Genomic DNA, 15,551 nt, shown 5'->3' on the forward strand with positions numbered 1-15,551 from the left:
GACCTTGACTGTTAGGGTACTGTCACACAGTACCATTTTGATCGCTACGACGGCACGATCCGTGACGTCGCAGCGATCGTATGAATATCGCTCCAGCGTCGTAGACTGCGGTCACACGTTGCAATCACGGCGCTGGAGCGATGCCGAAGTCCCCGGTAACCAGGGTAAACATCGGGTAACTAAGCGCAGGGCCGTGCTTAGTAACCCGATGTTTACAGTGGTTACCAGCGTAAAAGTAATAAAAAAACAAACAGTACATACTTACATTCCGGTGTCTGTCCCCTGGCGTTCTGCTTCTCTCCACTGTGTAAGCGCCATAGCCGGCAAGCACAGCGGTGACGTCAGACGTCACCGCTGTGCTCGCTTTCCGGCTGGCAGACGCTCACACAGTGGAGAGAAGCTGAGACGCTGGAGGACAGACACCGGAATGTAAGTATGTACTGTTTGTTTTTTTACGTTTACGCTGGTAACCACGGTAAACATCGGGTTACTAAGCGCGGCCCTGCGCTTAGTTACCCGATGTTTACCCTGGTTACAAGCGAACACATCGCTGGATCGCTGTCACACACAACGATCCAGCGATGTCAGCGGGTGATCAAGCGACGAAAGAAAGTTCCACACGATCTGCTACGACGTACGATTCTCAGCAGGATCCCTGATCGCTGCTGCGTGTCAGACACTGCGATATCGTAACGATATCGCTAGAACGTCACGAATCGTACCGTCGTAGCGATCAAAATGGTACTGTGTGACAGTACCCTTAGGATTGCTACTTCCAATAGGTGGCACTTGAGTTCTAGTCCTCTTCCTCTCTGAAGAGACAATTTACATATTTCCCAGAGAAGCATTGCAGCTTTAAGTCTCCTCGACATGCTTAACATATCACTCTCCACAAGGAGAAACGATACTTCTTGGATCTAAGTGTAAAGGCCTAATTTATAGAGTTAACTTGGAGGTCAGATTTCTAGACCAGCGCCTCGGGTTAATATTCTAATCCTTGGTTTGTGACTGGATCCTGGCTATTTTACCAATGAATACATTATTTCTCTTTGAACCTATTTGTGACCTTTCTCATAGTAAATAGTGTCATGCTGCGATTAGCATATCTGTTCAAAAGTCAGAAGGTGTGAAATGTTTCCACTTGTGTGTTCAGGACACCAGGGGCGTGGGCAGGGTTATACAAAGCTCAGCATTCTGACCACTGCTACATTTCCAGCAGAGAAAACGGGGTTCTAGCAAAACTGCACCAAGCGGTCCAAAAAATGACAAATCACTCAAATCTGGGTCTCTGGTAGCGAATATAATGTAACTGTTTATCATTAAAGCATGCTAAATCCCTAATTCCAGGATCCTGAAGGCAAACCCAAGAAAGCCACTATCCGTGACAACCAAGATGGAACCTATACTGTGTCCTACGTGCCTGATATGACTGGGCGCTACACTATTCTCATCAAATATGGCGGTGATGAGATCCCATATTCACCTTACCGCATCCGTGCTGTACCTACAGGCGATGCCAGTAAATGCAGTGTGACAGGTGAGACTCGTGGGTTGCTCGGTTGGAGGCGGTATTCCACAGGCGCATTCCTTTACTTTGTTTCCATCCTTGTAAACCATTTCAGCCCGGAATAAAGCCACATGTATAGATTACATTGCACCAAATTAAATAATGCAGTTGTCACAGGACGTGGCGGTGCTATCGATGTAGGACAGACTTGTGTACAGATCTCGGCGTAGTGCAGTGTAGAGCGTGGAATGCCTAGGACTTGTCCCGTTGCTCTCCTCACTGCTTCTTACGTACACATTTCTCAGCGCTGCGCACGGTTTATGGCGTAACATGTCAAGATGTGTAATGTATCCCTGCTGATGTGTATTTTTGTTATGCACTTTACCCTCACATTGTCACCTTGTCTCACGTTACCTTTCCTTGCTCTTTGCCCTTTCACCTCAGTGTCAATCGGAGGTCACGGGCTAGGTAAGCCGCTTGCTTGTCTTGACTAAAATTTTACTCCGTCGAGATGAAATTAACTTGCTGATCCTTATGGCAGTCTGGACATTCACAGCTGTTATAAAGGGGTTATTCTGGGTATAGCTCAGCATGCCAAATCTTATGGCTCTTGTTTCTATGGATCTCTTGGATTGATCACTTTGTAATCTTGCCTTTCTGTGGCAACATGGTCACGAGCAGCTCACCAGATAGTCCAGTGGGTGGTCGTGCAGCATTTTCTGTTAATTTCCATATACAATGCACCAACCTAAATCTTGTAGATTGTCTATGAAGGTTGTCTTCTCTTGGCTTTAAGTGTAACAGCTGTGAATAGCCCAAACATCCATACGACTGGCCACATGGGTTGTGTTAGCAGTTGGCTTTTCTTGTAGGCATGATGTATGCGGTAACTGCAATGGCCATTGCCTACCAACGTGCCCTAATTTAGACTGTTGGTTTGTCCTTCTGACATCGTTTTTAGTAATGTCCTAAATAAACCCCTGGTATAACTGCTTTTCAGTGGTGGGATGTCTGGACCTTGGTCTTTGTCGTTTTGGATTTGCAGGGTTGTGGAGTGTGGCATGAAGAATTAGACAAATGCAGCCTGACAATAGATTTTTAAACAATTTGCTCAAGTAAGACCTTAACAATTTTTAATATTCTGGCAAGTTTCCATATTGGCCTCAAGCCTGTGCCTTTAATTACTACAGAACTAAAACCTTCGCCATAAATGAGTGGAGGCCATGGTTTTAGGATGGAAATAACAGCCCTGATTCTGTAAAGGCCAATGAATGGGGGTTATGTACCCTAAAAAGCCACTCGGCACAGACCACACTCCCTAACACTGAAGGATAGGACTTTATTTTGGCCTGGAGTTCCTTACTGCATGCTTCTGATTTGCTACTTGCATGCCCGCTTTGTGTGGCTCCTCAATCCTTAACTGTATAACCGTAGCTCTAATCTCACTTTGCTCTACACCCTCTTTCACCCTCTCCTGGTCTTCTCTTCAGGATGTTCTTCTGGAAATCGTTCACTCAGGAAATTTTAACTGTTCAAGTGCACAAATCCACAGATCATCAATTCTGCAGGGAATGAAGATCCTGTCACTTTCCCATAGAAACTCACAATGAACTGTATATTAAAGTTGCACAAAACTCTGCTTTTAAAAAGTGTTATTTTTACACTGGGGAAACGAAATCTCATTTTGGCCAGTTTGGTGTCCCATGTACATGAAGAACAGCCACATGGGACTGATTCGGGGCAAAAAAAGCAAAGTGGTATCAATATACGTACTGCGGACTTTACATCTGCAGCCTGTCTAAAGGCCTTTCTTAAAATCTCCTTTACATTGCCGGTAACTTTATGCATAGCAAGTTTTTTTTCATGGGCAAATTTTAGTGTAACAAACCCATGAGGACACAGCCTTCCAACCAGAGATGAACAAAGCTTCACCGGACCCCGGTTCCAGCAGCCATGCGTGTAGTCCATGGCCACCAGAGCATATGACCACCTTCCGAACTGCAGGATCTGACACCTTCTAACTCTTTGGCCTGGCACAAAGTTGCCATTGCAGCAAACACTTGTGCTAAACACTAATTGGAGGTCCCGGGGATGCTGCAGGTAGGAGGTCCGCATGGCTTTGGGTCAGTGGCCATGGACTACTTGATCAGGTCCTGCAAAGGTTTTTGCTCCACTAATATTTTCATTGCTGACCTGGTGTAAAAGTTTTTAATTTTGAGATCACAAACCATTTGGTTTGTGTTCATGTTAGTAGGGCCTCTTCTAACAGATGTGTCCACCTTAAAGGTGTCCACTTAGTGGTAAAGGTAACTAGTATGAATTAAAAAAAAAAATCCAAACTTGATAAACTTTCCCTGATAAGTGCTGGACATGATATATGTTTAGCATAAGATCATGCATTTTGTGAAAAGCTTGAATACTTCACAATTTTAATCTTGTGCTTTAAAATTTCCTGAGAACTGAGCTTCTTGTAGAACACAAGGGTATCTGGCTGTGAATGTTAGTGTTTAGTATTTTTTTATATCCACAATTTAGTGGTGGCGCATGGAAGTAGCTGGAGAAAAAAATCTGTAAAACTAGTTTCTCATGCTCGCTGTACCTTCCCACATCCTGGTTCTGCACAGGTGCTGGCATCGGACCCACTATCCAGATTGGTGAAGAGACTGTAATAACAGTTGATGCCAAGGCAGCCGGCAAGGGTAAAGTGACGTGTACAGTGTGCACACCAGATGGCACAGAAGTGGATGTAGATGTTGTCGAAAATGAAGATGGTACTTTTGATATCTTCTACACTGCCCCCCAGCCTGGCAAATATGTTATTTGTGTGCGCTTTGGTGGGGAGCACATCCCGAACAGCCCCTTCCAAGTTACAGTAAGTATGGAGTAGACGCAATTCTTGAATTTTTAGCTATACATTTTTTTTGGAAATGTATATTATGTAAAACTGAAATAGTTTTTCATAATTCAGTAGCATTCCAATCTCCAGTCTTCAGTCTTCCTGTGGAGAGATCCGCTGCTGATTAACAGTTGGCCCCTACGTTATCTGATTCTCCAAGCGGGGACATCGCTACCTCTGCAGCTTCAGAGCAGCACTTACAAGCTGTGTAGCAAAAAGCTTGTAAGCGAGGTCACAGCTGATAAACTGCCGAGGTGGCCAGTTACCTAGGCAATGAACAAAACATAGCTTAAACTATCCAATATTTAAAGGGATAAATTGCCAAGCTGCTTTGTTTTGTTTGTTTTTTTTTTAATTTTGCATTTGTTGCCATTAAGATGAGAATAGCTCTTTACGGTAAGTCTATAACACAATACTTTCTATTACGTGAGCTACAGATCAGAAGCACGCCGTCTGATATCTAAACGCCTTATTGGGGCATATTGGAGTTGGTATCTGAATTTCAAGCATAATGGATCAGACTTTAAAGCATTAGAATATAATGCAGATTGTAAAATTAATACACAAAATAGTCCTCAATCATTATTCTAAATTGTCCCACAGTGTGTTTATTTTTTTATATTTTTTTTTGTTTCCTCCACATGTCTTGATGTATTTAGTTGTAGTATGTGACTAATGTGTTCTTACACCTCCAACGCAGGCTCTGGACGGCGAGCAAATGATGCCTCAGCAGATGGCTCAGCAGCAGTTAGCCCCACCTTACGCGTACCCGGGCATGCAGCAACCCTGGGTACCCTGCCTTTTAACAGTAACTGTATTATTCAGGGAGGGGAAAAAACATCCTGAAACGCTATGGGACAGGGAAGAAATTTTGGAATTCAAACCTCTCTCCAAATCTTGCTCGTAGCTAAAGCACCCAGTCTTTTAAATGTAACACAATTCTGTTTTTTTGGAGGCTGACGTTTATTTGCGAATAGTGGGTTAAATGGGGTTGCATAGACCTAACTTGTATGTCCTTGTAGATTTGGCGCTTTGCTTGCATGCGAGGGTTTTTGCATGTGCCATCAGTACTCACATTGGCTTCTGCAGTGCTCTGGTATAGGGTCACTAGTGTGAATACCGTCTCTGCTTCTGCTGTGACAACACAAAACGAATTCCAAGGAAAGTTCCTTCCCTGTGTATATTGTTCCAGATATGGTCTTTTCCTCAGTCTCATCTGGAACAAAATTTTGGGAGGGACGGGGGTTGTGGGGGTCGTATGGCTGGGCTCATACCTCTCCGCTTTATAAATTGCAGTTGTCTGCCACCTCTTCCCATTCTTCTTACTACCAACATCTCATTAAGTCTTAGTCTGTCAGATTTCCAACCAGCCACCAAACGTTGGGTGGTAGGAGGGCGCTAACACTTTATATCCATCCGTCCGTCTCATCCATCTTTTTTTTATTTTGTGTTCAGAAATATGTAATGGTCTCTTGCAGAATTCATGTTTCCAGGTTTGCCAAGTTTTTGGATAAACTTACTGCAAAGACTTCATCATGCAAATTGTGGATTTTTGTTTCATCCATGTTACATTTATTTCTAATCCTAAATTCCATTGTTCGTTCATCAAATTTTTTTTTTTCCTGTTCCAGAAAAATTCCAAAGTGCTATATTCTACCCCTAAGGGGTAGACAGAGGCTTAATCTGCCATGGGTGATGTGATGGGTCCTACATCTTGTAATTGGGGATTGACTACTTATGAGTGGTAACAACAATAAAGACCGCGATGATAAATTGACAATTTTCAACTTGGAGTTCTTATTTATTTATTTTTTTTTCTCCCTGCCTTGATGAACTTGCATTGGAGTTTTGGGTTTTTTGCTTGTTTTCATCTTATTGAAAAATGTCCTCAATCTTTTTTTTTTTTTTTTTTTTTTCTTCCTGTTTTTCATGCTCTTATTTCTTTAAATATTCTCTCAAGTATGTATCCTTCTGTTTAGGCTACAGATCGCCCTGTGATGGGAGTGAATGGACTGGATGTTGCAGGCTTGAGACCGTTTGATTTGGTTATTCCCTTCACTATCAAGAAGGGAGAGATCACAGGTAAACACTTGTTATTGTTTTGTTTCTCCTTTTTTTTTTTTTTTTTTTTTTGTCTCCTATGAGTTTGTCCTTTTTAATCCTGTTCCTTCCTAATATAGGAGAGGTGCGTATGCCTTCTGGGAAAGTGGCCAAACCCGACATCACTGATAACAAAGATGGAACCGTCACTGTCAGATACGCTCCTACAGAAGCCGGACTTCATGAGATGGACATCAAATATGATGGCATCCACATTCCTGGTAGGTGATCATTGCTGGACACAACAACCCAAACTTGATGATGGAAGGTCTCCAGAGCTAATCGCCATATGCACAATGCACTTTGTCTACCTACTACAACATTGCATAGTGTGATCTTAAAGGAAAATTGTCAGTCTACCATATCCCATAAGTTCTTTATAAGCTTCTTCTTAGATGTGTTCGCTTTTGTAAACAAGGTTTGTTGGGTGTGTTTTTTTTGTTTTGTTTTTTTAAAGAAATTGCATGCAATATTTAGGGTTTTAGGTAATCCGTTTCCACTTGCTGCTCTCCAAATCACTTAAACCTCTGGACCATTGATCAGAGTTTGCTTACAATTGAATATCTGATTTCAGTTACTAAACTGACTTTTTTTTTTTTTTTTTTCCCTGGAAGGGTTCATCCAGGATTGAAAATACTGCCTTCCAAAGACTCAGCATTAGATGCTTGTCTACATGCTGTATGTGATATTGCAGTTTTGCTCTATTCCCTTCTATCTCGCTGTGCTGCAATATCCGGCATAACCTGTAGACAAGTGTGGTGTTCATGGAAGAGGCAGCCATGTTTCAAAGCTGTACATTGCCTGTGAACTGTTTAAAGATTTTAAACTTGTATATCACTGTCATATTTGGCTTTACACTCAGTCTCCATTGAGGCTCACAATCTAAATTCCCCATCTGTATATCTTTGGAGTGTGGGAGGAAACGATAAAATCTGATTAGTGTTTAATTGTAGCATTTCATAATTTATATCTTCGTCTTTATCTTCTTTAAATCCTTAAATTTTCAGGAAGCCCCCTGCAGTTCTATGTGGATTATGTGAACAGTGGCCATGTTACAGCCTATGGTCCAGGATTGATTCATGGCACAGTAAATAAGCCTGCAGCGTTCACCGTGAACACCAAAGATGCTGGTGAAGGCAAGTACCAAGGGGCAATTATGTAAAATATTATTTTTTTTTACTGAAGGCTTGATATGAAGACAAAATTAAAACTTTGAATTTGCACATAGGTGGTTTGTCGCTGGCCATTGAAGGTCCGTCCAAAGCAGAGATTACCTGCACTGACAACCAGGATGGCACATGCTCAGTATCTTACCTTCCCGTCCTTCCTGGAGACTATAACATCCTGGTTAAGTACAACAACAAACACATCCCTGGCAGTCCTTTTGTTGCCAAAATCACAGGTTGGTATTTATTTTTATAAAAAAAAATATATATATATATATATATATATATATATATATATATATATATATATATATATATATATATATATATATATATATATATATATATATATAAATCATCTTGCCAGGCTGTGTTTACAATTTGCAGTTTAACCATTGTAAAATCTTGGTTCTTCAATAAACCTTGTAATTTATCCTATAGGTGACGACACTATGCGCATGTCCCAACTTAAAGTTGGTTCTTCTGCGGATATCCCACTCAATATCACAGAGACTGATCTAACCCAGTTGACAGCCACAGTGACCTCTCCTTCTGGAAGGGAAGAACCATGTCTTCTCAAGAGGCTCCGCAATGGACATATAGGCAAGTTTTTGACTTGTGTATATATTTTTTTAACTTTAGGATTAATTTGATGGTTATGGTTTGTAATCGCAGCTTTCCTTTATTTAAAGGTATATCTTTCGTGCCAAAAGAGACTGGAGAACATATTGTTAGCATAAAAAAAAATGGCCAACACATTCCTAACAGTCCAATCACTGTAATGATCAGCCAGTCAGAGATTGGTGATGCAAGTCGTGTGATTGTCTCTGGCCAAGGCCTGACTGAAGGAAGAACATTTGAGCCTGCAGAGTTCATTATTGACACTAGAGAAGCGGGTAAGACAGGTCTTTATACCTAGATGCTAAATAGGTGGGGTACCCACTTTATCTAAACCTTAAAATGTAAAAACTGCTTTAAATCGGTCAAAATGTGTTTTCTTGCTGACTTAAGGTTACGGAGGTCTTAGCCTCTCCATTGAAGGTCCCAGTAAAGTAGATATCAACACAGAAGACTTAGAAGATGGAACGTGCAAAGTGACGTACTGTCCAACAGAGCCTGGAAATTATATCATCAACATAAAGTTTTCTGACCAGCATGTGCCAGGTATCTCCAGCAATAGAAAAGTATAAAACTTTTTGCCCTCACCAGGAGTGACCTCCTGTCACTTCCTGATGCTGCAATCTGCTTGAATTATTTGACGTGTTACACTGATATACCCTGTGATTATATCCAACAGTCCCCTGGGACTTTAAACTATTGAATTCTCTTCACTTTCTGCTCAACCCCCTAATGAAGCAGACCGGTTCAACTGAGGCTTGGTGTAATGTTTTTTTTTCTATTTTCTTTAGGCAGTCCATTCTCTGTCAAAGTCACAGGTGAAGGAAGGTTAAAGGAGAGTATCACACGTAGAAGAACAGCGCCATCTGTGGCAAATATTGGAAGCCAGTGTGATCTTACCCTGAAAATACCTGGTAAGTCCATCTTGCATCCTCTCTGATCTGAAAAGCTGAGCAGCATGATATCTGTTTGTTGGAAAAGGTTTAGTATAGCTTGTAATTTATTCATTGCCATCCCTTGTATTTTTATGCATGAGTCCAGTAGGCGGGGCTTTTCACTAATTGACAATGTTCTGTGACGGCTTGCAGAGATGGCAGCAGTCACGGAGTTGGACCACCCACTGGACTCGTATCCCTGCTGTTTGTATGCCTTAACGTCCAGTGGGTGGTCCTAATTTGCAGACAGTCATACAGCAGAGTGTCAATCACTGAATAGCCTCGGCAAGTGGACTCGTGCATATAAATATCAGGGATATCAATGAATAAAATGTGTAAGTTTTACTGAAAGTTTCCCCACAAAATGGGCCTGATCATCTCCTCTTGCCGCCTGAATATCAATACCATTTTCAACATGACTGATTCCCGTAAAATGATCCATGTTTTAAGATGTTGAAATATTGTAAAAGTGAAATCTCCTACGTAAAGGGGTATTTGCAGCATAAGTATTTATAGTTTATCCACAGGATATGCCATAAAGGTCTAGATGTTGGTCCTACCTTTTGGGTCAGGCTCTGCTGTTCTGTATAGAGGAGATGAGATGGCTGACCATGTGCTACAGTCTCTACCTTCACTTATCTTCATTCTGGAGTTGGGTGCAGGTCTAAGATGTGGAGTTTATGATCTTTCACTATAATTGTTACAGTATGCTGTCTAATTTACAGAAATCAGCATTCTCGACATGACTGCTCAGGTCACAAGTCCATCTGGCAAGATTCACGATGCAGAAATAATGGAAGGAGATGACAACACTTATTGCATCAGATTTGTCCCTACTGAAATGGGTGTTCACACAGTCAGCGTCAAGTACAAGGGGCAGCATGTTCCTGGAAGTCCATTCCAGTTTACTGTGGGCCCCTTGGGTGAAGGTGGTGCACATAAAGTTCGGGCTGGTGGACCAGGCTTGGAGAAGGCAGAGGTTGGAACTCCAGGTACGGAGCGCTGACAACTTCAGGTGTAGGCATCTGCAGAAAGATTGTCTGTTCTTGGCAACTGGCTTTTTCTTCATCTGTATATTTATTGTATCAATGTTCTTTAGAATTGATTTTTCTAAATGAACGGATTTAACTAACATTTTGTAATGTTTATTTCAGCTGAGTTTAGTATTTGGACAAGAGAAGCTGGTGCTGGGGGTCTGTCTATTGCAGTAGAGGGGCCAAGCAAAGCAGAAATAGCTTTTGAAGATAGAAAAGATGGATCTTGTGGCGTTTCCTACATTGCCCAGGAGCCAGGTAGGTTAGATCGTAGAGATCAGTGTGTTCTGAATGCTGTAAGTGTGCAGACTCTTCAAAGCCAAGGCGTAGTGTTGGGAGAGCCACAGGTGGCCGCAAAATCTATCCCTTAGTGTAATTTTTAAATGATCCTATAACCAACCCTAGTACTAAGTGGAAAAAAATGCTTTATTTTTAAAATGATCAGCATGATTTCAGCAGATAAAACTAGAGGCCAAAGGCCAGGCTATAATTACATCAGTCTTAAGGGAAGAACGGTCTTATACTGGAAAGGACTTGGGAGTGTGAACTGTCCACTGGTTAAGGGGCACAAAATACATCACTGCCTTTGGGTGTTAGTCACCCACACCACTGCTTCAAAGCTCAGATGGTTTTCCTCCAAAGCCAGTCGCTGGCTATTCACAAGGATGAGGGTTCACTATAAAGCTGCTATTCTAGGGTGAGGCCTGTAGGTCCTGGCAGGGCTGTACATAAACCTTCCCATTTGTCAGCTCTACAAACTATAATATATAATTCCATTATACACATTTCACTTTAAGTCCAAAAAAAGTTCAAGTTGTTTTTTTATTGGAATTGGTTAATTTAATGTCCTACTAAATAGCTATTTATTTATTTTTTTTGTCTTTGTTGTAGGCGATTATGAAGTCTCTGTCAAGTTCAACGACGAGCACATCCCGGACAGTCCGTTCGTTGTCCCAGTGGGTTCTCCATCTGACGATGCTCGCAGACTCACTGTTTCTAGTCTTCAGGTGAGGCACTGGGAAAAACCTGAGCCCGTACTGGTTGGGCAGAGAATCTGTCTCCTGAGCAGCTGCCAAGATCCCTCATATTCCCTGACCAGCTGAGTGCTGAAGAGAACACAGACGTTGGCTCCGACACTGACTTGGTTACTTATAAGGGCTTATTCACATTTGCTAGCAAAAGCTGAAGCCATCCTGATGCCAGCAAAGTGAATGAGAAACCTGACTTGTCATGCACACGCTGAGTGTTTTGACTTTCAGATTTGGTGCTGAAAATCTGCAGCGTGTCAATTCTTTGCATTTTCACCATTGACCTCACTCAAATTAGTCAAAAAATGCAGGGCAATAAAACCAAGCTGCAGGGCAAAAACAAGCCTTTTTGCAGCTTCGTATTTCCTGCCAAGAGATGCAGAGATTTCTGCATCCATTTACTCAACGTGCACACATGGCCTTAACTGTTCCTGCTCCATTTCTGCCCAGTCTACAGATCACACTGTACTCCAGTCACTTAATTGCACAAGTGTTGCATGGACATGGCAAGGTTTTGCATTCCCCCCCCCCAATCGGTTCTAATTCTAACTCTCCCAGTACACCCCTTCCTGCACAGGTTCCCAGCTGACTCAGGAGGCTCTCATGTGTTTTTCTCGTGTCTTTCTTAAAGGCTTCTAACAGGATGCGAATCATAACCCAAACCTGCCAGTGTTAAAAGAGGGAGAGGAAAGTGAAGCTGAATTATGGCTCTGGTTTACTGTGTCATGCCTGGAGGCTCCATTTAGGGTCCTGATTCTCTTCAGTTTGCTGTTTTGTTTTTTTTTCCCCTCTCCCCTTTTCCACTTCTTTGCACCTTGTTTCTCCAATCCATTCAATCGGTTACCTGGAGTGTATCCGCATGGTTGACCCATTCATGGTAGAAGGAAATTTGTCACACTTAAGTACCTGCTGTCAGAAACCTCCTCTTTATTGCGGCTTTCCACCAGCCATAAAGAAGGCACTGATGTCTGTGTGACCTGATTCAATCAATCAATCATGTTTCCTAGTCCTGTGTGCTTCCTTTACACAACAGTATACCACTGCCAGGTTCTCCTTCATGAGCCTCCTCTCCCTCATTAAACCGGAGCAGGACAGGTAGGTATTAAAAGCCTGTGACTGATCAGTGTGGAGATTGACATTTGGGATGAAGTCTGCTTGCAATGTTTCTAAACCATTTGATGTGCTTTTAGGAGTCAGGGTTAAAGGTCAACCAGCCAGCATCTTTTGCAGTAAGTCTTAATGGTGCCAAAGGAGTTTTAGATGCCAAAGTGCACAGTCCTTCAGGGGCACTGGAGGAGTGCTATGTGACGGAGATTGATGAAGGTGAGCAAGATGAAATGGTAGGGTTCTTTAAGTACTCAAGAATCTGGGAAGTGGGGTGTTGGTGTCTAACCCATTGCTGTAAGGAGTGGGGGTGTTGAAGCATAAACATCTTCATGCAGTTATCAATTCTGTATTTCAACACTTTTTTTTTTTTTCTATTTGAGAAATTCTGCCACTAGCATGTGTTCACACGTATATTTTACATAAGAGATGTATAATACTCAGTTTTCTTGCAGATAAATACGCTGTACGCTTCATTCCACGTGAGAACGGCTTGTACCTTGTTGACGTTAAGTTCAATGGTTCCCATATTCCTGGCAGTCCATTTAAAATTCGGGTGGGAGACCCAGGGCAAGCAGGAGACCCGGGGATGGTGTCAGCCTATGGCCCTGGATTAGAAGGTGGCACCACTGGTAAGGCCAAGGCTTGTTAGTTTCATTACCAATATGGAGTAGATATTGTACTTTACCCATACTTCAGCAATGCAGTACAACAGTTCAGCTTGATTTTATTTTTTTACTTTTCCAGGAAATGCTGCAGAGTTCATTGTGAACACCACAAATGCAGGTGCTGGAGCGCTGACTGTGACAATCGATGGACCATCCAAGGTCAAAATGGATTGCCAGGAGTGTGCAGAGGGTTACAAAGTCACCTACACACCAATGGCTCCTGGTAGCTATCTGATCTCTATAAAATACGGTGGTCCTTATCATATTGTTGGAAGTCCCTTCAAAGCCAAAGTTACTGGTATGTCTGCTCCTTCTCTTCCTCCCTAAATGGATATAATTCCTTTAGACCTAAGGATTTGGGCATGTGTAGACTGGCTATATTTGGTGTGAAGCACGTGTATGAATGGTGACTTGGATGTTGCCGCAGCCATAAGATATGGATTACGTTTTTTGGCTCAACGTCTGTACTTATTTTTCTAGGGCAGCGCTTGGTGACAAGCCACAGTCTCCATGAGTCGTCTTCAGTCTTTGTAGATTCTTTAACAAAAAGTGAGGCCTTTACACAGCAAGGAGCCCTTCCAAGGGTGTCATCAGATGCAAGCAAAGTAGTCGCCAAAGGTCTTGGTTTGAACAAAGCCTTTGTCGGCCAGAAGAATTCATTCACAGTAGATTGCAGCAAAGCTGGTGAGTTCCTTACAGTCCAGTGACCTGGACGACGCATTTATTATATTTTTTTTTTTTTCCTCTACGGGTAGTTTTTTATGCATTTTCAAAGTGTGAAAATACACACCCCTTTTTGGGATTAACCATCCAAGTATAGGTTCACAAGTGGTGTGGATTTTCCACACTTGCATGTAGAAAATCCACAGCATAATTACAGCTAAGCTGATGAGATTTCTTGGGAATTTCGTCTACAAGTTACTGAAGAGTTCTGCACCAAAATAGAATCTGCACCACAGGTCAAACATCTGAAACGTCAGCAAAAAGATTAGCAACATGAGAACTTCACCTAAAAGCTTGAGTCTGTGCTGCCCACCCCTTCCCCCGTTCTTACACCAATAGATGGAGTAACATGCATGCAAAACAGTCGCTCCATTCATTGCTGAAAGATTTGGCGTATCTGGCCCCCATTCTAGTGGTTGAGGAGTTGCCAGGTTTGCTTTGCTAGAGTTCAGGTTGTTCATTTCAGAGCATTTCCTAGTCTGCAAATTGTAACAACCCCTCAGCTGTGAGATGTCTGTTCATTTCCATGAATCTAAATGCACCAAATAAACTTTACTCCTAATAATAAAGCAATTGTTCTTTGTTTTCAATAGGTAACAATATGCTGCTTGTTGGGGTTCATGGACCAAAAACCCCATGTGAAGAAATTGTAGTGAAGCATCTTGGAAACCGGTTGTACAATGTTACTTACCTCTTGAAGGACAAGGGGGATTACATCTTGGTCGTCAAGTGGGGCGACGAGCACATTCCAGGCAGCCCTTACCATGTGTCTGTGCCTTAAACTGCCACCCTTTATCCCCTTGTCCAGGTTTCCAGACCTCCTTACCCTCTGTGTGCGTGTCTAATGTACAGTTGCCCTATTCCCAACAAACCCCCATGTGACTTGGGGGGTGAGAGGTTGACTTGGGTTTGGGGTAGTTTTTTTTTTTTGCTTAGCTGGTTCAAGTTTATGCAATGGCCATATTAACTCCTGTGGCACTGAAGGGGCAAAGTGTTGACGGGTGCATTTGGTTATACTCTATAGAGGAGGGATGATCAGACATGAGTGCAGCCCTTTAGTGAACTTGACACTTTTTATCCTATAATTCGAGATGGCTGCTAAAAAATAAAGTTGGTCTAGGTCCATCCCTCTCCCTCCGAGGACCGCTTTTATATGCCACATGCTCCCGTATACTGTCTTGCCCCCTGTATTTGTTTACATTTGTCTGTTAATCCTTAATTTGTTGTAAAGCATAAGGAATCTGAGAGGGCAGTAAGTGTTTGTGGGAGGGCAGGAGACCTAATGGAACAGCCAGATATAATAATCACCTTGTCCATCCCTTAAAGATCGATCACTTGGATATTCTGTATTTTCTCTACCTGTGGAGTGACTCTATGATGAAACAAGCGCCAAAAGTGATTAAACACAATACAATTGACACCATAAACTTTTAAAGCAACCACTACCTTTAAGAATCCACATACAAATTTGTGCTGGCCCCAATAATCCACCCTGTTACCGTAGAGTATTTAGGTCCCTTTAGGTGGGGTCATTACTTGCTCTTCCTCCCCTTAGTGTTATATTATGTGTTTGTCTTTCATGTCGTCCTGAGATTAGGTTACTACTTAGATATTCCATTGGGTTCCAAAGGCCGTTCCAATTGGATTGTTTTAAGTTAACCAAATCTGTCTAAATTTTTATTTTTTTTTCTAAATAGTTATGTGGGGTTTTTGTGCACGACTACAGTACTTTGCTCTTACCGATAACAATAAAATTCTGCTTTTTAATCCTC

General features: G+C 42.2%; 1 protein-coding gene across 4 annotated transcripts in view; it reads left to right on the plus strand.

Moving 5' to 3' along the window:
- The window catches only part of FLNA (filamin A), a 124,902-nt gene extending 109,351 nt beyond the window's left edge, over positions 1 to 15,551 (plus strand). Inside the window, exons 29-48 of one of the 4 annotated variants that reach the window (XM_077283703.1) lie at positions 1,348 to 1,537; positions 1,952 to 1,975; positions 4,132 to 4,379; positions 5,104 to 5,193; positions 6,383 to 6,485; positions 6,584 to 6,724; positions 7,511 to 7,639; positions 7,732 to 7,905; positions 8,111 to 8,272; positions 8,362 to 8,565; positions 8,681 to 8,833; positions 9,079 to 9,201; positions 9,948 to 10,214; positions 10,377 to 10,514; positions 11,148 to 11,263; positions 12,475 to 12,607; positions 12,844 to 13,020; positions 13,136 to 13,354; positions 13,537 to 13,740; positions 14,373 to 15,551. In XM_077283703.1, coding sequence (XP_077139818.1) covers positions 1,348 to 1,537; positions 1,952 to 1,975; positions 4,132 to 4,379; positions 5,104 to 5,193; positions 6,383 to 6,485; positions 6,584 to 6,724; positions 7,511 to 7,639; positions 7,732 to 7,905; positions 8,111 to 8,272; positions 8,362 to 8,565; positions 8,681 to 8,833; positions 9,079 to 9,201; positions 9,948 to 10,214; positions 10,377 to 10,514; positions 11,148 to 11,263; positions 12,475 to 12,607; positions 12,844 to 13,020; positions 13,136 to 13,354; positions 13,537 to 13,740; positions 14,373 to 14,560 — 3,183 coding nt within the window. In that variant the 3' untranslated portion in view covers positions 14,561 to 15,551. The remainder of the gene's footprint in view (positions 1 to 1,347; positions 1,538 to 1,951; positions 1,976 to 4,131; positions 4,380 to 5,103; positions 5,194 to 6,382; positions 6,486 to 6,583; positions 6,725 to 7,510; positions 7,640 to 7,731; positions 7,906 to 8,110; positions 8,273 to 8,361; positions 8,566 to 8,680; positions 8,834 to 9,078; positions 9,202 to 9,947; positions 10,215 to 10,376; positions 10,515 to 11,147; positions 11,264 to 12,474; positions 12,608 to 12,843; positions 13,021 to 13,135; positions 13,355 to 13,536; positions 13,741 to 14,372) is intronic. The other 3 variants (XM_077283705.1, XM_077283706.1, XM_077283707.1) reach the window with 3 other exon arrangements.

The sequence above is a fragment of the Ranitomeya variabilis genome, chromosome 2 (assembly GCF_051348905.1).
Source record: "Ranitomeya variabilis isolate aRanVar5 chromosome 2, aRanVar5.hap1, whole genome shotgun sequence".
Taxonomy (NCBI): Eukaryota; Metazoa; Chordata; class Amphibia; order Anura; family Dendrobatidae; genus Ranitomeya; species Ranitomeya variabilis.